The 21,042-nt window shown below is 35.4% G+C and overlaps 1 protein-coding gene and 2 long non-coding RNA genes across 3 annotated transcripts in view; 2 read left to right on the top strand and 1 right to left on the bottom strand.

Moving 5' to 3' along the window:
* The window catches only part of LOC142553846 (uncharacterized), a 29,306-nt gene extending 23,203 nt beyond the window's left edge, over window positions 1-6,103 (bottom strand). The window contains exons 1-2 of the long non-coding RNA XR_012822017.1: window positions 5,968-6,103; window positions 4,061-5,881 (exon numbers count right to left, since the gene is read on the bottom strand). This is a non-coding gene — a long non-coding RNA (uncharacterized LOC142553846). The remainder of the gene's footprint in view (window positions 1-4,060; window positions 5,882-5,967) is intronic.
* A 783-nt stretch (window positions 6,104-6,886) lies between these two features.
* Window positions 6,887-8,156, top strand: LOC142553845 (uncharacterized). Its single transcript, XR_012822016.1, has 3 exons — window positions 6,887-7,025; window positions 7,142-7,571; window positions 7,672-8,156. It is a non-coding gene; the product is annotated as an uncharacterized LOC142553845 (long non-coding RNA).
* A 2,182-nt stretch (window positions 8,157-10,338) lies between these two features.
* On the top strand, window positions 10,339-11,097 carry LOC142554618 (glutathione S-transferase T3-like). Its single transcript, XM_075665280.1, has one exon. It carries the CDS (start codon window positions 10,339-10,341, stop codon window positions 11,095-11,097), a length of 759 nt encoding a protein of 252 aa, XP_075521395.1.
* Window positions 11,098-21,042: the final 9,945 nt, after the last annotated feature.

Here is a 21,042-nt window from a genome sequence, read left to right as displayed (position 1 = left end):
GAAATTGACACCTTAACGAACACACCGAGCCATCTCCAAATTTACCCGAGCCACCTTAAGCCAAACCCGAGCCAACCTATCTAGGAACCCTCCTGACTAAGCCCAGCCCATAAAACAAGCCCTGGCCCGATCAAAACACTTCTGCCCCTCAACCCAATTACATGCATGTGTGCGTGTGTAGTGTCCTTGAACAAAAGGACTCCTAACTAGTCTAGGACTCCTCCCAACCCTTAACCATCGAACCCACCTAACCCTGACCATCCCTGGGCCACGCCCAGACCAAGCCCAGACCAGCACAAGCCCCGAAACCCGAGCAGCGAAACCCCTGAACTTCTGCACAACAAACCTGCGCACAAGGCTTCTCCTCACGGTTTCATGTTCTTGCTCGGCCCTAGCTGAACCAAACCATACCAGACCCTGAACCAACCCCTCTAGCATCCTTCTAGGACCTTAAGGACCTAACCTAGCCCAGCCCAAGCCCCCTGGCCGAGCCCCTCCTCCCTGCACAAATTTCTGAAATCTGCATAGCCCCTTTGAATTTCTCTCGGGTGGAGTCATTGTTGGCAAGGACTCCTCCCAGCCCCTGGTTTTCGAGTCCTAGCATGGTTAGGACTCTTCCCCTAACTCACACATGACCCTTGCTAGCCCTGGCCCCAGCCGAGCCCAAGCCTAGCCACAAGAACCCATCAACCGAGCCCTCAAGACACACATATACGTGAATGGATTTCCAGCTTCTGTTTTTTTTTTTTTTTTTTGTGCAGCTTATTATGCATGTTTCTAGGCCCTTAAAATTGTATAATACAACCCTTAATTCATGCCCTAATCATGGCAGCCCCTTAGATACATGTTTTTCATGATTTTTGGATTAAAACCCATGCTTTAAAAATCACCCTAGATGCATGTACGAAAATATGTTAAGGTGTTCTTGTTTTTCATGCAATTTCAAACATAAATATATAATATGGTGTGATGATGAGTAAAGAAAGAATATGGCGTGCCTTTGCGTTTTAAACGTACGATTTTACGTTGACGAATCGAAGAACGACAACACGAAGACAATGGCTTGATTTTCCCTTGAAGATCCTTGCAAACCTTCGAATTTCCTCTTAATTATGATGGGTGTGGGATATATGGCATTGGGGTGGGGTTTTGTACATTATATATTTTAATTAATACTAAACAAGGCTTATGCCCATTAATCAACTTAATTAAGCCCACTTGGCCCACTAGTGTTAACTAAAATATTTTAAATAATTTTGCTTGAATAAGTTTGTGAATTTATTAGTCGGGTTGCCAAAACGTTCGTATTTTTGTTGAAAATCCAACACCGATAAAAATTACGTCCCGACGTATAAAATCACCTCAAAAGCCCTTATTTTCAAAAACAATAAAAAGCATCACTCATATTTTAAATAATTAAAAACAAATGTTTAATAAAAACATTTTATGTTTTTCTGTCATCGGTCTCCGTTCCTCAATCGCAACTCGAATAACCTTTAAAAATACATTTTATTGCAACCATGTAGAAAAATATATTTTAAACATGCAAATATGCACAACATACTTAATTCATGCAATTAAAACATTTATTTAAAAATACAAAGGAATTTAATAACTCAATTGCATATGGTTCGCGTGGACTTTCAAATTTTCGGGGCGTTACAACTAGTCTCAAACTCGAGCGACCTATATCCTTTTAGCGGCGGCTGAATCGACTAGGAACTATTTAGAATATATGGTATTGCAAATATGAGTTTCAAGATTCTCATCATATGAGAATCTCATATTCTTTCTACTATTTGTATATTCAAGGACTTTATCTATGCAACTAGCATGGATATACAAATAAAGATGTTCCAAAACAATAATTTCAAATATTATTAAAATAAAGATTGTTTATACATAGAGTTTCATTGTGAACACTCGTCCAACACTTGGCTCGACGGGCACATACTCTAACAGATGCATAGAGTGGAAACGGGCAACTAATTGAGCAGCTGATCAGCAGCTTGCTCAACAAAAGTGTCATCAACAACATGGACACGAGATCTACCACGTCCACGACCTCGAGCTAAAAGAATCTCATCAACAGGAATTTCTCCACCTCCCTCCATTCTATACGATAAAACACTAAAACAATTAGAATGGAAGTAAACAAAACATATAATCACATAAGTATGTTGTCAAGCAGCATACACAGGCGCAACAACCATTCTAGTGCCAAGACTCAAGTGTCCTAGACTCTAGTTCGAGTGTATCCTAGTTTACGCTCTGATACCAACATGTGAGGCCCATTTACTCTGATGACAATTATTATCAAACAATAATTATTTGATTTAAATCTGCAGCGGAAAAAGTGTTTAAAATACTTTGAAATGGACCTCAGGGCCTAGAAAAATTTAGGCATGACCTCCCCGTAAGTAGGACGTCTCGAAAAACTCAAGCAGCAGTTTATATCAAAATATACTCCAACTAGAGCCATTAAAAAAAAAACCGAAGTTAAACAACCTATAGTCGCACTGTCCAGGACTAAACATAAAGTAAAACTTACCAAATACTCACCAGATCATAAATATCACAGAATCGACTCAAAACATCACAAAAACAACCAAATACCACTACAGATACATGGGGCATCTCCCTGGCAAATAAACTACAATACGAGACTAAAACAAACTCAAGACATACATATAAACTAACTGGGAGACTACACTGAACAGGACCAAGTAATCCAACCTCGATCCCGAGCTCCACTGATGGAACCTCGGCCTGATGCTGCAAAAAGATTCGGGAGATCTACCATGGTGCCCAATAGCAACCACAGTATCACCCAGAAAACAACTGAGGTTAGGATTCTGGTATGAAACAGTTCAACAATAACAACAATAATCATATAATAAAATGTAATATGCAATGCATGAAAGGCTCAACGAATAATCTGGATAACAGAAGCCAACAAACGGTACGATAACAACTGGAATAATGCTCGAGCAACAACACAAGGGAGCTACATCGTCATGCAGCTAAACCGCCCTGCCAAGTATGCGAGGTATGCCAAGCTGTGCTGAATAACACCCCTGACTCGGCCTCCATACAGCTGATACGATATAACAGAATGGCATAACAGAACGAACTAGATGACACAACCCCAGCGCTCACCTCAAAAGGCTGCACTAACCATGGATTGTTCAATCACATCTACGATCTCATGTGTATAGGCATATCAGCCACACTATGATCCCGAGATAAACAACAGTGTCAGATAACAACGGATGTCAACAATGGGCTAACAAGAACGATATGGCTCAACATAAATGTCACAACAGTATGCCATATGCTAAATGCCAATAATATGTCACAATAATAACATATATCACAACAAAGACATTTAACAAATTACAGCAGTCAACAAATCATAAGCACGATCAATGCAGCACAGAATGACAATTAAACATAATTTATGTTTTACCGTCGTGTGTTACCGAGCTGTAACATACCTATTCCACGAAAATGATCTTCAAGAACGATCAACTGAACTCTCTCAACCTAAAATAATAAAATAAGCCGAATAATTCCACAACTCATCATCATTTACATTCCAATCATTATCAACTCGACAATCCTTAGATTTATTCTAACGATAACAACCATACTATAATATCTTTCAATATAACACAAAACGATTAGACATAATTAATAGGCTCGCCGAATATACCTCGAAGATTTCCAATGACTGAACCTACAACAATTATCCCATAAATATATCAATATAAAGCTATTCGAACGACAAAAACAATTTAAAATGAAATGGGTAAAAATCCAAATTTCGACAGCCTACTATCACGCTTAGATGCTGAAATTTCGGACTTGGAACTCACAAGGTCGAAGTTTACTCTAGTCGCTAGCGGTTTCGAGGCGGTAACCCACCGGAAACTCGCCGGAGTTACTGTTCACGAGTTAAAAAAATTCAGAAAACGATCTAGAGTTACAGGGAAATCACAAGGCTTAAAACCCACTCCAACACACAACAAAACTCCAAGGAACTAAACTTGAATCTCACCTAAACCGAGCCAATAGCAGCAGCTACGAACAGGCCTCGATTTGGGCTGAAACGAGCATCAAAAGTGGGGATTCATGGTTCAAAACGAAGCTACTGATGTTAGGAAGAAAACCCCTCAAACCGTTTGAGATTTCAAAGCCGGACGGTAAAGTTATGGCCTCTCCAATTTGAAGGTGATGAGGGTGACGGGATTTGTAAAGAAAAAGGAAAGCAAGGCTACGGGAATTGGGTTTGCTTCTTTCCCTTTTTCTTTAATTTAATATAGTTGTGTATATGTTTAATAATTGACCACAACATTTAATAAATTGAGTCCATTATATCCGAATTTTACGTATTTTAAAAACTCGTGTGTTATTTAAACTCTATATGTATTTTATATCGTTAAATTCTTCGATATTCTAAAATACATATTTTTAACACACTTTCTATAATTATTTGGCATAAATAATTATTTTAATTTATAACTCAATAATTATTCTAATTATGCCAAATTATCGGATAATTAATTACAGGGCCTTACATTGTGTGACCGGTATATTTTGAGATCTGACCAGATTGAGACACAGGAAGCCGTGCTGCGGCTGCCTCGTTTGCGGGATCGTTTCAAGTCTAAATCCCAGGCCCCGTGAGTTATCTTGCTTGTTCTCCATCTTATCTTTGTGTTGTTTTGTTTGCCCACTCATTTTTCTTTATTTTGTTGGTTTTACGTATTGTGTCATCAATATTTTGTTGCTTTCACGATACATTTTTTTTTTTAATTTTAAAAGTGTTAGATTTGTTAGGATATTCTACAAGATTATAGAATAAGAATTTATCTAAATAAGTTAATAGTATTCCTTCTTTGAAATTACAAATAACAATGTCCTTCCTCGACAATGGCTCATGGCTCATAGATTTGGACAACCTGGTAAAGGTTTTTCCAACCAACCAAATTGGTGAGTCGGCTTTTCCGCCCCTTAAATGGAGACGAGACGAGTCGAGCCGGCGCGGTGCGAACAATTTTTATATTTCTACTTCAAATAGTCTTTAATTTCCAGCTGCCTTTAGAAATTCAAAACTTTATTTTCCTTCGTAAATATCCAAATTCATTTTAGTTACTATTTATTTTAGAAAATAATGATTTTAATTATTCCAAGCGTTTGAAACTTTTTAAAAGTCAAGTTTCGATGTAATTAACTGCATTCATTAGTTTTTAATACTTGACACGTCGTAAATCAATTTTAATTGGTCCAAATGCAGACACTATTATTTAATGCTCTTCAAATTGTTTAGTATGCGCCGCACTGTGATTCAAACTTTGAACTCATTATTTGAGCCACCCTTCTAGAAGAAGATGGGCTGGGCCTGACCACGCGTGGAACATGCGCTTCAATAAATAACTATTGGTATTAATCATATTTTTTAATTAAAATTTAAAGAAAAAAACTTGTGTAAGACGGTTTCACGAGTCGTATTTTGTGAGACATAACTTTTATTTGGATTATTCATTAAAAAATATTATTTTTTATGCTAATAGTATTACTTTTTATTATAAATATCGATAGAGTTGATAAAACAATCGTCTCACAAAATACGATTCGTGAGACCGTCCCACACAAATTTTTCCTTTTCAATTTTAATTAAATATCTACACAGGTTCGTCTTAAAATACGCCTACTCAAATTTAAAAGGTCGACCTCCAAATACCTCAGACGTCAGGAAGTTCAAACAAGCCGCCACCTCACGCCTTTTCCTGTCATTTTCTTCACCTATTTACCATTCTTCCCAGCATATATATATATATATATATTTCCGTGTAATTTGTTCCTTTTTCAATCATACCTAAATTCAAACCAGAAGAGAAAAAATATACGAAAATTATAACAATGATGGATGGGGGGAGAGTTTTAATCGATGCATCGGCTTACATTTTATTCGAGGGGTGCGGAGACTCCGAGATCGAGTGTTTTGACCGCACAATTGCCGGATCATTTGAGGTCGAATCTGATGCCGGCGCGGCGGAGGATGATGCGCAGTCGTGCAGCTACGAATCGTTATCTGTCAACTCCAGAGAGCATGAGGTTGATGGAGATTATCGATTTTGCGCAGCGGATTTTATTCGCTTTGGAGAGGATGAATATCGGGTGGACGAGGAAGTTAGTCAAGCAGATATTAGAGATGAAGAGGACGACGTAGTTGATCAATACTGCGGCAGATCTATGGCAGCGGCGCAACGTGAAGGCTCGCCGGAGGCGGCGGCGAAGGAGAGGATCGAGAAATCGAACGACCGTGAGGATTGGACGATGAGTGAGCAGGAAAGGGGTCGATTATTCTGGGATAACTGTTTGGCATCGTAGGAATTTTGAAGGTTTTTTTAATTTTTTTTTTCAATCAGATTATACCTCAACAGGCACTGCCTGAATCCATTCATATTGCGACACGTGGCACCTAAATTTATTATAAAAAATCTTTTTAAACCTTATCAATCTGGAAGCTTCATCATGTCAATACTTTGTAATTTTCGGAAAATCGATACAAATAACTCTTAAACCCAAACCATACCATGGTTAATTGAAATCTACCCAATGGTGGGAAATAAAAATCAGATCTAATTTTGTTCCCTCAACACCACACAATCGACGTTCCTTCGTAGATCTGAAGCTTATCTACTTTTGTTCTTCTTCGCTTCTACCATCGGACGCCGCCTCTTCCACCATGCGCCGCCAGCAATGCTTCCACCGTGTGTCGCCTCTTCCTCGCCTGCACCGCTAGTTGTTTTCCATGGCTTCCACCGTGCTCCGCCGTTAGCAACGCTTCCACCGTGCTCCGCCGTTGGCAACGCTTCTTCCTCGCAACGCTTCCACCTTGCTGCAGATACAAGGAAAACACAACTTTGGATCCTTTTATCTATCTGAAAAACCTTGACTTAAATGATGATTACACATTTTGGCTTCATAAAGATGACCAAGAATATATTCATGACTTGGTACATGCCCCATGCTCTCAAACATTGAATATGTGCTTGTTAAAAATTTTCATTACATAATATTGTTCGATTCTATGTCATTGATGTTTTAATATCTTCGATTATTGCTGGTGCAGGTGGACCTTTAGATTTGTACAATGATCACCATATTTGCACCCACTTTGGAATGTTTATTGATGAAGATAAAGATCAATGTGTGAATTCTCAGAGTTTTTCCAGATTTCTTGGTTTGCTAAAATATAAGGAGTGAACTGGTACTTGTTGATATGATCATAAGATTGTTTAAGAAGTGCATAGGGAGCTATGATTTAAATTGTTTTCATGTCTTTGTGGTTTGGAAGCCCTATGTGCAGAACCTTTCTTCAAACCGATAATTTGCCTCAAATTACTGGGATTCAATCTGATTTAATCCTTGTAGAGTATGGAAAATAAAGAAAGGGACAGTTTAATCCTTTTAGGAAATACTCATATTTACCATATCGCACATGCAGCTTTCAGGATTGAGTCGAAAGGATTTGTTTACAGCAAAGCTAATTTGCTAAGATGGTAAATTTTTTCTGTTCGTGTTTTACATTACTCTACTGCAAAACTTTAAATTTATTCATGCTTAGTATTGACTTTATCTGAAAATGTTATTAAAATTTAGGTAAAACCGTATGTTGTTTTTGCTGGAAAAAACCTGGTGTTTATGATCGTTGGGAAGAGGCACAAGTGCAAGTAAATGGATTTCGTGGGGCTTCCTACAAGGGATATCACAGTAAAGCAGAGGCATTGAGAGCATTTGATGAATATATGGAAAAACATTATGCCGCTTCAAGTTCGACGTCCACTGAAAGTTCAACGTCCACCTAAAATTCTAATAGAAAAGCCAAACATAACGAAAGAATTGCTAAATTGATAGATGCTCAGGCAGACCTAGCCCGTGAGCATCAGAAAAATGCCTTTAAAATGATTGAGATTTTTGAAGAGCTCAAAGCAATACTTGAATCTATGAAAATTAGTGATGATGTCTCGTGTTTATTGCTTTTGATATGTTGGCTTAGTTTATTAATGTACTAATGAGATTTTTATTACGTTGTTTCTTAGTTGTTTCTCAATGTACTAATGAGATGTTTCTCAGTTTGCTCGTCATCTTCTTGATCGTAGTTTCCGTCCAACTCCTCAAGTGAAATTGGCTCGTTATCTTCCATATTCCAACTATGCAATCTGAATAAACAAAAGAAAATAAAAAATAATAAATAATACCAGTTATTTATACAACGAACGATTTCAATAAAACAACACATTGCAACCACTTGTATAAAATCATCTACTACATCTTCTCAATACCTTAAATATGTAGTCCCAAAATAAAAATAATTTATTCACTGATTCCAGTCAGAGACACTTTTTAGTTTACTTTTATACAAAATATATAGTCAAATTTTGAAGTTTGAGTATTTAAAAAAATATTCACATTCGACTTCCTTTTTTCTATGCACAAAGAAGCGTAAACAATATACAGTCACAAAGAAGCGTAAACAAAAAAAAAAAACACTCTGATGGCGAATCGGAATGCCATGAACATTAATCTGTAAAAAAACTCACCTTTAAAAGAAGCTGACGTCGTAACCTGTGGGAGGGAAATGGCGGCGAACGATGGATGCTTTCAGAGGAGACAAACGTTGAGGGAGAAATGTCTGGGAACGAGGAAGAAGTGTCCGTAAAAATTGTCGCACACTCCTTGTAGGAATTCTCGCACACTCCTTGTAAAAGAACCCACCTTTAAAGGAAGCTGATGTCCCAATTTTTAATCAATTGAGCAACGTTGGAGGTGTCAACTAATCTTTGCCAGGAGACTTCCGTTGAGGAAGAAGTGTCATGGAGGTGTACATTTTGGGTATTAAGGAGGTGAACGTCGGAAGAAGAACACAGGAGAAACAGGGTAGTCTACAATTCCAAAATCAAAGATGTACGTGGGAAGTGAAATTTTGAATTATTGGGCCAAAACCTAACCATAGTTATGACTTTTGTAATTTATTTATCTTTTTTGGTTATTTTTTGTTTAAAAATAAAAAGGACGAAAAATTCCACGTGGCACAATTTGAGTGGATTCAGGCAGTCCTGTTGATGCACAATCGAATTATCCCCGAACTTATATACGTGATATGAGTCGGTTTGTAAAATAATAAAATGATATTTTTTCATAAATTAAATCGTATAAAAAATTCATCTCGACAATGTCATTTATTCTGCTTTTTTAATTTAATTGATTTTTTTATTTAATTAATTTGAGTTTCAGTTGCATTTGTTATACAATTAGGAAGTTGATGAAAAATCCTCAATCAAAACATTTCTTTGGGTTCACTCCCTACTCACAAAATTGTGATACTATGTCATAAAAAATATGGTACACTTCATGTGAAAATATGGTACACTTCATGTGGAAATGTGGTACTAAAAAAGTATCTAGGGACTGAACACAAAAAAAATCGACGACTGGAGACTGAATGCCAATTTCCCGTTATACAAACTACTTTGAAACACTACTCAGTAATGTGTAAATAGATTTGCATCATCAATAAGTATTATTATTATTATTAACTATAGCTGGGTGTGGGCGTTATAACGCCCACTCACATGAGAGAGAGTGTGGGGCGTTCATACATATGAACGCCCCTGTGGCGGTTTTTTTAAAAAAAAATTCGAAACTTAGCGACGGTTGGTAAACACCGTCGCTATTTGCGACGGCTTTTCAAAATCCGTCGCTAAACGCGGGCCCCACGCACATGAATGTATTAGTTTAAATTTCAAATTTGTATGTTTAAAAAAAAATAGAAATTAAAATAAATTAAAAAATAATCTTAAATAAAAAACTAACGGTTGTTTTTGTTTTTAAAATTAAAAAATTGTTTTAACGGCTAATTAACGGCTAGTTTATTAAAAAAATAATATATTCATCTATAAATATTCACACACTACACAAATTATTTCAAACATCAAAACATATTATTCTTAGCTCCAAAAATCTTCTCTCTTCTATTTTCATCATCTCAAAATCTTTTTTTTCAAAAATTTCTTAAATTCTACTTTGTTCCGAAATGGATGAAAATTATCGAGGATTTTTTAGAAATTTCGTGAGTTATCCAAAAAATCCGAAAGAAAATACTTCTTCTCAAATTCGGAAATTCCACCAAAATATCCATATTTTCCATACCCACCAAATTATCCACATAATCCATATCCACCTAATTATCCTTACAATCCATATCCACCAAACTATCCATATAATCCATATCTACCAAACTATCCATCTAATTCACATGCAACCAGTATGCCATTTATTTCTCCGACGGAAAATGACCCGGTCACTCCGACTTTCGTCCCAGAAAATCAATTGTCCGACCGTGAATCCCCAATTGAAGTCGTAAATTTGGAGAATGTGGATTCAAGCGCAGAGGGTAGAAAAAAACGGTCAACCTGGAGAAAGGTTGAAGACGAGGTCTTAGCGAGATCGTTTGTCACTATCAGCGATGACCTAATCATCGGCAATGATCAAAAGGCGGAAGCTTTCTGGGGACGTGTTGCAAGCTACTACAATGATAATCGTCCCGCAGGTACACCCAATAGAAGTGCAAGTGTCATACGATCGCACTGGCACAATACCATCCAAAAAAAAGTATATCGCTTCAATGAAAATTACCATAGTATTTATAGTGCATATCGTAGCGGCCACAGTGATGAGGATATACTACGACTTGCGTATGAAAAATATCGTGCGGAAAATAACGGCATCGCATTTAATCTTGAGCATGTGTGGAGGATCGTAAAAGACCGTCCAATGTTTACTCCACAGTCCGTTGATTACCATGTTAGCACGAAGAAGGCAAGGACCTCGGAGTCGGGAGCAAGCAACACCTCATCCAACCAAGATGCGAGTCTACATGTAGACCTAATTGAAGAAGAAAATCGTCCAATGGGTCAGAAGGCAGCAAAAAGAAAGGGAAAAGGTAAAACGAGATTGTACATGGAGCGCATGTTAAAAAATAGCGACAATTTTACCAAAACCGTCGCTAAATTTGGCGACAGTTGAAAATAAACCGTTGCTATAACTAGCGACAGTTGAGATTAGACCGTCGCCGATTTATAATTTCGCGACGGTTTAAGTAAAACTGTCGCCATTTTCAAAAAAATTCGTTCCCTCCTAAACTTCCCTTCATTTTCTTTCACCACTCTCTATAAATACATGCAAATTTGCTTCAATTTCTTCCACTTCACTTCTCAACAATTAAAATTTTTCTCACTTACACGATTTTACAATTTCACAACACTTAAAATTTTTATCTCTTACACGATTTTACCACTTCACAACACTTAAAATTTTTATCTCTTACACGATTTTTTTACCACTTCAAAACAATTAAAATTTTTATCTCTTACACGATTTTATCACTTCACGACACTTAAATTTTTTTATCTCTTACACGATTGTACCAATTCAAAACACAGATTTATTAAATTCTTAATTTTTTTTTTATTTTACCAAAAATATTAGCGACGGAATGTAAACACCGTCGCTAAGTAGAGACGATTTGCACATGAATACCGTCGCTAAATTTAGCGACGGTATAATGTCCGTCGCAAATATCTTTTGCAACAGTTGTCAAACAGTCGCAAATTGTAGCTACGACAACAGTTTTTTATTTGCGACGGTTTTTTTAAATGCAACGGTTTAAAAACCGTTGTCGTATGTCATTTTTCTTGTAGTGATATACTTTCAGATTATTGATGGATTATAGTTCAAATATCGAATTCAAGCCTAAGATTGGTATGTAATTTGATAGTCTAGACGAATCTTGGAAGTTTTGGGTTGAATATGGTGGGAAAACTGGATTTGGAGTTATAAAGCATTATTTTAACAAGAACAAGAACATCGGATTTATAACTTCGTATAAATATGTTGGTTGCAAGGAGGGTGTTCATAAAAAAGACAAAAGAGATACATCGACACTCAATCCTCGACTTGAGACTCAAACAAATTGTAAAGTAAGAATGGGCATCACATTTGTGGATAGTAAATATAAAATTAATGAGTTTATCGAAGAGCATAATCACCCACTCCATCTTCAAGAAACAGTTCACATGTTATCTTCCCAACTTAAAATTACAGAAGTTCAAGCCTATGAGATTGATTTGGCAGAGGATGCTGGACTTAAACAAAAATCAAATTTTAAGTTGATGAGTAAGCATGCAGGGGGGTATAGATGGTCTTGGTTATACAATGTTGGATGCTAAAATTATATTCGATCCAAAAGACAAAGAAGTATGGTATATGGGGAAGTTAGTTGTTTGATGCGATATTTTCAACAACAATTATCTAAAAATCCATCATTTTACCATGTTAATCAGATTGATGTGGAAGAACAAATAACTAATGTTTTTTGGGCCGATGCGAGAATGCTAATCGACTATGAGTATTTTGGTGATGTTGTGTCACTAGATACCACGTATTGTACGAACTGTGCATACCGACTACTTGCTATCTTCTCAGGTTTCAATCATTATAGAAGAGCGGTGATTTTTGGTGCAACACTTTTGTATGATGAGACTGCTTCATCATTTAAATGATTGTTCGAAACTTTTTTACAGGCACACAAGCAAAAAAAGCCTCTCACTATCTTCACTGATCAGGATCAAGCTATGGCAAAGGTCTTACAGGAGGTGATGCCTGAGGTATTTCATGGATTGTGCACATGGCATTTGATGCAAAATGGCATCAAACACTTGGAAAACTTGATGAAAGATGGTTCTCATTTCTTAACTGATTTTAAAAGATGCATGTATGGCATTGATGATGAGACCCGATTCGAGGAGGATTGGAGTGTTATACTAGTACAATATAATATTCAAGAAAACACATGGCTGCAATCCACTTACAATATAAAGGACAAATGGGCAGTTTGTTACATGAACAAGGCTTTCACACTTGGTATGAGGAGCACACAACTCAGTGAAAGTGTCAATTCTTATATCAAGAGTTGTATGAAACCCGACTTAGATATAATGCAATTTTTAAGCACTTCGAACGGGTCTTGGAGGAAAAGCGGTACAATGAGCTAAGATGTGAATTTGAGACACACAAAAAATTACCGAGATTAAAGCTAGAGAGTTCTCCTATGTAGCGTCAACTTTCTGAAATTTATACCCTCACTATCTTTCACTATTTCAAGTGGAGTTTGTTTTGTTCGTAGCTGCTTACATAAAATATAAAAATGAAACTCAACCATTATTTAAATATGTTGTCGGGCGAATTGATAAAGAAGGAGAATGGAGGGTGAGATTAAATCCTAGCACAAAGATGATTTCATGTAGTTGTCGAAAATTTGAGATGACTGGATTATTGTGTTGTCATGTTGTGAAAGTATATGATGTGGATGACGTAAAAAAACTGCCAGAGCATTAAATATTGAATAGATGGATGAGAAAAGCTAGGAGTGGAGTGGTACACGATTGTATGGGAAATGAAGTCGAAGAAGATCCTAAACGAGAAAGTACAGAACGATATAGAAAATTTTGTATGAAGCTCGTAAGACTGGCAACTGAAGCCTCCGTCCACCCATCATTTTTCTCTTTGGTGCATAATTCGGTATGTGATCTAACCAAGCAAGTCATGGAAATGCGTTTGACTAAAGTGAACCAAGACAACAATGGTGGTGTCAGGACATCATTGATAGGACCTTCGTAAGAAAAAAGATTAAAGAAAAGAAATGGTGTGAAAAAGTCAAGAAGATTGTAGAGTTGGGTAGAACTTCAAGCAAAATGAAGAAAAACAAATTTGAGAGTCGAGGTAAATTAACTACTGTTAATAATTTTTTGAAATTAAAATTATCTTGATTTCTTATTTTTACAATCATTGTAGGACATCGGAACACATGATGAATTACATGTATCTTGTTTAGCACCTCCGATACCTCATCCATGTCTTCAAACAACTGGAAGTCAATTCAATTTCACTGAATTATTGATGATATGAACCAGTGGCGGAGCCAGAAATATGGCTCCGCCCGAGCTAAAATTTTAAAATATATGATTTTTTAATATATTAAATTGATCTACACGGGCTAATATTATATTATTCCAAAATTATATAAAATTTACATATAATTTTTTTAAAAAAAAAATTGGGTCAACCCGGGCTAAAGCCCGGGTATAGGAGCCTTTGGCTCCGCCCCTGGTTTGAACTTTAATAATATCTAGAATTTTTTAGTGGGTAAAATCTTAAACCAAAAAAAAAAATTAATTCTTATATTGTAAAATTGGTTTTATAATATTTATTCTTATTTAATGTAGGCATAATTTGATCATCTTCACCATTCTCTTGAAGCCATGGATTTCAATGGAGATATATCCAATAATGCTCTTGAGTAGTTTTTTATTTAAAGAATAGCCGATTAACATTGTTAGTTGAAATGAAGTCTCAAAACGTATGAATTATTTATTTTTGATGGAAATATGGTGTTGAATTTTAGTTTTTGATATTGTATGATGAAAATGTTCTAAATTTTAATTTAAGCATTAACATGTTAATAGGTTTATATTGTTAAAAATTTTGTTCATTGAAAAAGAAAATCAATAATACTCGTCAAATTCGGAAAAAATGATACGGTTTTTCAAATGTAAAAATTTAATATAGTAATTTTTAATTGAAAAATTATTAATTTAACATAAAATAATTAAAATGTTTATATTATTTCATATCAAATTGTCCACTAATGTTTGTGAAAGAAGGAAAAATAATGGAGGAAAATTGTGGAAAAACAAAAGAGAAAAAGAGAAGTAAAAAGTGGAAAAAAAAGAAGAATTAAAAAAATAAAAAAAATACCATGTAAGCACATCATCATTTGTTGTGCTTGCATCATTACAGGTGATCCGAGTTCGATTATGACATTAGGCCACGATGCTCGTAGCAAATAAGACCGTTCTTTAAAAAAAACACTTGGCAATTTTTAAAATTATTTGGCCATTATTTTATAATTTATGGATATGACTATTTATTATAACTAGTGTAAGTATTATGAATCCTATTTTAATTATTGTTATAACTATATTATATTAATATTATTGATGACATTTTTTTATTAAAATTAGTATTAATATTTTAGTTGTTAGGATATTTCTCATAATAAATGCATAATTATATTATTACCAAATTTGAATTACTCTATATATTATTAATTAATATTTCTAGTTATTATCTTTATTTTTGAGCTTATAGGGGATATAATTTTTTTTTTCAAAATTGCCCTTATTTCATATAGATATGTAAAAGTATATATCAGTAATTTTAATTTTTTCCATTTTCTCTCAAATTACTATTACAATTAGGATTTATATATTATTTTAGATGTAAAAATTCATAATTAAATTAAATATTTGAAAAATAAAAAATATATTATTTTGCACACACCTCACATGTGCAATGATAAGTAGTTATAATAATAAAAATATTTATAATAATGGAAGGTATGCCTGTTTTTTTGTTTTTGAAAATCATCTAACAAAGTGATGTTTTACAAAAAGGGTTGAGAAAAAATGGACAACAGTCATTAAAAAGAAAAAGACTCCTCTTTCCATAAACCATAAAAAGCAAGAACATGTGCTGCTTCATTAGTTGATGTAGCACAAAAATGGATATCAACATTCTGTTGTTGCGTGATATCTTGGGTGATGAACTGCTGGATATAGGCGTCTGGAGCATGCTTCAATGGATAATATATCAAGTTAACAACGTTACATGAATTAGTTTCCGGAACGACATTTGACAACTTATAGTGTGATGCCAATAGAATTCCTTCTTGACTGCCATTACTTCAGCCATGAGTTGTGAGGACATCTTCTGTCATGTCTCGAGATTTGAATTAACGCGTTGACATCTACTTTATTTAATAATCATATAATCATAAAAAACAAGTCTCGCAGTATAATATAAATCAAAATCAATTTATTCCATAAATGACTCGTCTTTACAACGAAAATTTCAAAACGAAAACAAAATTACGGACGTCAAAATAACTTTGAAACAACATAACTAAATAAATTCTGAAATTTAAACATCTTCACCATCACAAAAAAAATATTTTGCTCATCTTCTTCTAACTGATATTCGTTTTTATATGGGGAAGAAGAGTAAGGAGTTTGGGAAAAACACTTAGCAAGTAGGAGACGATCGATGCCCAATAAATACTAATACATAATTTTTTAGCGTCAAGATTATAAATACAAGACATATCATAACAAATCACAAACATATAACACCGATATTTCTGTTGGACATCAAATTCTCGCACTCCAGGCGCAGCGGAGGTTTAAAATTTTCATTTCGACATTCGAAACATTCTTTGGGCGTCGTATGTTTAAGACCATTCATAGAAAGTTTAAAATTATACCTTCGCGTATAAAACGCTGGACACCAAACTATTTCGAGTTTAAAGAAGAGATAATCCTTCTTGTAAATACATATGAACGGAACTTTGGTTTTGATCGTCTAATCAGGTCTACGATCGAATAATGTCTTCATCGCTTGGATTGCACTAGAAATCGCAAGCGATTTGTGCGTTGAGACCATAGCCTCCGAATTTTCAAAATCTGGAGACGTTGCAGCGACGACGGCGCGGTGGTAGAGGAAACTAGGTGGCCGAAATTTTCCGATAAAAATCTCAAGGTGGCCGAGACTTGCTTCAAGGAAGGAGAGGAGAATTTGGTGTGTATTTTGTGTGCTTGAGTTGTGTGTAAGATTTTTCATGTTTATTTTGTGTAACCCCTCATGGTGTATTTAAAGAGTGAGATTTCTGATCCAATCAGAAGTTCCTCTCCCACAAAGACTCCTAGTCCTTGTGGTACTAGGACTATATATTTCATTATAATAAATTATCATATTATTAATATATAATGTATTTATCAACTTCCGGTAATACATGATATATTAATATCATATATACACATATTTTATATCACCATATTAAATGTATGTATATATATTAATTAAATTAAATAACCATTATTTAATTTTTATAATTAACTCATTGGTTAATTTAATTCTAGACTTCTCTAGAACTGTAAGGTCCAAAATGTGATAACGTAATCCAACTGCATGCAAATATTTTGAAAATGGTAAATATCTAATTAAGTTAGACCGCTCCCTATTCCCGAGTGGAAATGAGAGAGCATCACTATGAATTTTGTGACAGGGGACCGAGGACCATTGGAGGGTATAATGTCATTTGGGTGATAGTTGATCGGCTTACCAAGTCAACACATTTTCTACAGATCAAGAAGACTTTCACCATGACTCAGTATGCAGAGTTGTATATCAGAGAGATAGTCAGACTGCATGGGATTTCAGTGTCAATCGTGTCAGATAGGGACCCAACATTCACGTTTGCATTCTGGAAGAGTCTGCATCAGTCATTGGGTACCAAGCTACTATTCAGCACAACCTTCCATCCTCAGACCGACAGTCAGTCAGAGAGGGTGATTTAGATCTTGGAGGACCTACTCAGAGCTTGCGTGATCTACTTCCAGGGCAGTTAGGAGCCGAAGTTACCTCTCATTGAGTTCACATACAACAACAATTATCAGACATCTATTAGTATGGCTCCATACGAGACACTCTTTGAGAGAAAGTGTAGGTCACCAGTCAATTGGGATGAGGTAGGAGAAAGAGCATAGTTGGGTCCAGACATTGTTAGACAAACTGCAGAGCTAGTGGTCAAGATCCGAGACAGGATGAAGACCGCTCAGAGCCAATAGAAGAGTTATGCAAATCAGCGACGCATGGATCTAGAGTTTGAAGTAAGCGATCATGTATTCGTTAAGGTCACACCGGTGAAGGGTGTGATGAGATTTGAGAAGAAGGTCAAACTCAGTCCTAGATTCGTAGGACCATTCGAGATCCTAGAGAGAGTTGGAACACTAGCTTACAGAGTCACATTACCAGCGAATCTGGCGGGAGTTCATACCATGTCTCGATGCTGTGGAAGTAAATGTCGAATCCTTCGCATGTGCTGAACTATGAGCCTATGCAGTTTACGCCGAACTTGTCTTTCGAGGAAAGACCCACCCGGATATTGGACAGGCAGGAGATGAGGCTCGGGAACAAGGTGATCCAGATGGTAAAAGTCAAGTGGTTGAATTGTTCCGTTCTACGCGATCGTATCAAGGTTTTCGAGCGTAAATACGCAAAGGCACGCCCTATACCTCGTTTATCTCATCATTCACATCATTATATGTTGATTTGTATGTTTATGCATGAGAAATATCAAATCTATTGTAACATCTCGAAATAAAATAACTAATATTACTTTAAAATTTTGTGGAAAATAAAATTTTTTCTTATTTAAATAGTAAACCATCGCCTTCTGAATTTAAATAAAATGATCGACTAAATTCTCGAAAATAATCCAAATACAAAATATTTCCATGGCATAAAAAAATATCATTCATCGCTACTGTAAAAGCGTTATCTAAAACGAGCATTTGGAAATACTAGTTTGCCAACAAAATTTTGAATAAATAAAAATCAGAGTAAAAAGTTTAACGTGCATAGAATCTTTTTATAACAATAGCGCTCCTCGGGTTTGGATTGCTCACAGTCCGAGCCAGCTCACTGGTCAGTACCTCCTGTCTCCTCAAAAAACATCAACATCTGCATCGATCAAGTCTAGTGAGCCTAAAGACTCAACAAGCATAAACCATGAATAGCAAATAATATTTAATAAAATCACATGCATTTGAAAGTAACGAGTACGAAATAACAGCTTAATATAAATAAACATAGATGTGTCATAACTGCATAAACATTTTCATAAAAAGTGATTCCATCATAACATATATAATCAAACTTAATTTTGCGTAGAAATATGTTCAAAGCAAGTGGCCCGTAACATAAATCGCCTTATCAGATTAAACCATAGTACTGGGCTGGCAGAGATCACCACAGCCTTTCGACCGGATGTCCATTCCCACATACATAAATCCCCGGTCATACTTTACCGGGTGGAGAGGTTATCGGTCATGCTGTACCGCTTTCCAATCCCATAATCGTAAATCCCCAGTAATGCTTTATCGGGTGGCCACAAGACAAATCACATACCTCCAAAATAAAATATTTTTCCACGTCTATCATACTTAAAATGTCGAGGGCTTCGTTGGAACGCTCTGGACATGTTGCCCCAATCACAGCTGCAAAGATCCAGGATATCCCAACGAAGCCTGCAACCAAAACTTGAGAAAACATGAAGAACGTGCAAAAATTTTCACAACTTGAGCGGTTTTACAATAAAAATCATATCTCTCAAATTTTTAATCAGAAAATTACGAATTTGCTATCGAATCGAAGATAACATAGAGTGTTACAAATCAAATGTTGAAAACATTTCCAGAAAACCAACCTCTAAGCCGCAGAATTCGAAATAACAGAGGGTGATGGGTTTTGTGACATTGAAATTTCACAGCTTGTGCGGTTTTACGATAAAAATCCTATCTCCCTCGTTTCTTATCAGAAAATTACAAATTTGCTATCGAATTGAAGAAAACACAGAGTGCTACAAATCATATGTTGAAAACATTTCCAGAAAAACAAACTATAAGTCGGCGTATTCGAAATAACAGGGGGTGACGTGTTTTGTAACATAGAAATTTCACAGCTTTTGCGGTTTTATGATAAATATCATATCTCCCTGTTTCTTACTAGAAAATTATGAATTTTCTATCGAATTGAAGATAACACAGTGTGATACAAATCATAAGTTGAAATTATTTTCAAAAAACCAACCAATAAGCCGCAGAATTCGAAATAACAGAGAGTGACGGGTTTTGTGACATTGAAATTTCAAAGCTTATGCATTTTTACGATAAAAATCATATCTCCCTCGTTTCTTATCAAAAAATTACGCATTTGCTATCAAATCAAAGATAAAACACATTGTTACAAATCGTATGTTGAAAACGTTTCCTAAAAACCAACCTATAAGTCGCATAATTCGAAAATTTGCATGTTTAAAATGTATATGTTTATTATGAACATAATTTTTATGAAAATATGGAAAATACATTGCATGCTTGGTTATAAAAAAATATACGTACATGCATGAATTTTATAAGTGATGAATACGATGACATGTTTGAAGGAGGTGCGTTTGTTGTGACTAATATGAACACAAACATGTAAGGCCAAGACTCAGTGGATGGGTAAAACTGTCACTGATATCCCCGTTGCCGGGTACCGCGGTTATACATAGATGGATCCATCGACTAGATCTGATACGAAAGTCACAACTAATTATCTGAATTCAATAAAGAAAAAATAAACACGTATATGATTACATGATGAGATATGATTTGAATATGTTTACGTTACGATATGTTTAAGTTCATGTTTTTAAGATCATGAAGCTTATTTTAATTACAGTACTTTTCACTGTTGCATATTATGTATATGTATTTATTATAACGGTTCAGTTGTGTTGAGTCTTTAAACTCACTAGGTGTGAATGATGCATGTGAGCATGATGAGGTAGAGACTGTAGGCACCGAAGACTGAGTAGACGGTGCTGGAAGTGAGCAAGATAACCCGATGACTTCACGTTTTTCCGCACTTTATGTATATGAGTCAGGGGTGATACATCATGTTTTACACGTTTTTATTTTTGTCAGGTGTTGAGTCCTTTTAAAACAGTAGTCGAGGAATTTGATGATTTTTAGATTTATTAATTGTACTGTTTTTATTTAGTAGTTGAATGACAACTGACTGCCTTTATTGCATGCACGAGTTTGTGTATTTTTGAAAATAGTTTACCAAAGAAAAAAATAAAATAAAAATTTCTAGTAGTATTTTTAACAGTGGACGTCACAATATCTATAAACGGGGATTACACTAATCTCGATATTAATGTGAGAACATTTTTATTCGGTTCAATTAAGGAATTTCACTGTTCTTTCCGGCCCGTCAGGTTTAAAATAGCCCAAAGCAAAGCCCAGT

This window comes from Primulina tabacum, chromosome 8, assembly GCF_025594145.1.
Source record: "Primulina tabacum isolate GXHZ01 chromosome 8, ASM2559414v2, whole genome shotgun sequence".
NCBI classification, from domain to species: Eukaryota; Viridiplantae; Streptophyta; class Magnoliopsida; order Lamiales; family Gesneriaceae; genus Primulina; species Primulina tabacum.
This window is presented reverse-complemented; position numbering and strand designations above follow the sequence as displayed.

Coding starts and splice junctions, on each gene's coding strand:
- LOC142554618 (XM_075665280.1), top strand. CDS start 10,339: ATGCCATTTATTTCTCCGACGGAAAATGACCCGGTCACTCCGACTTTC.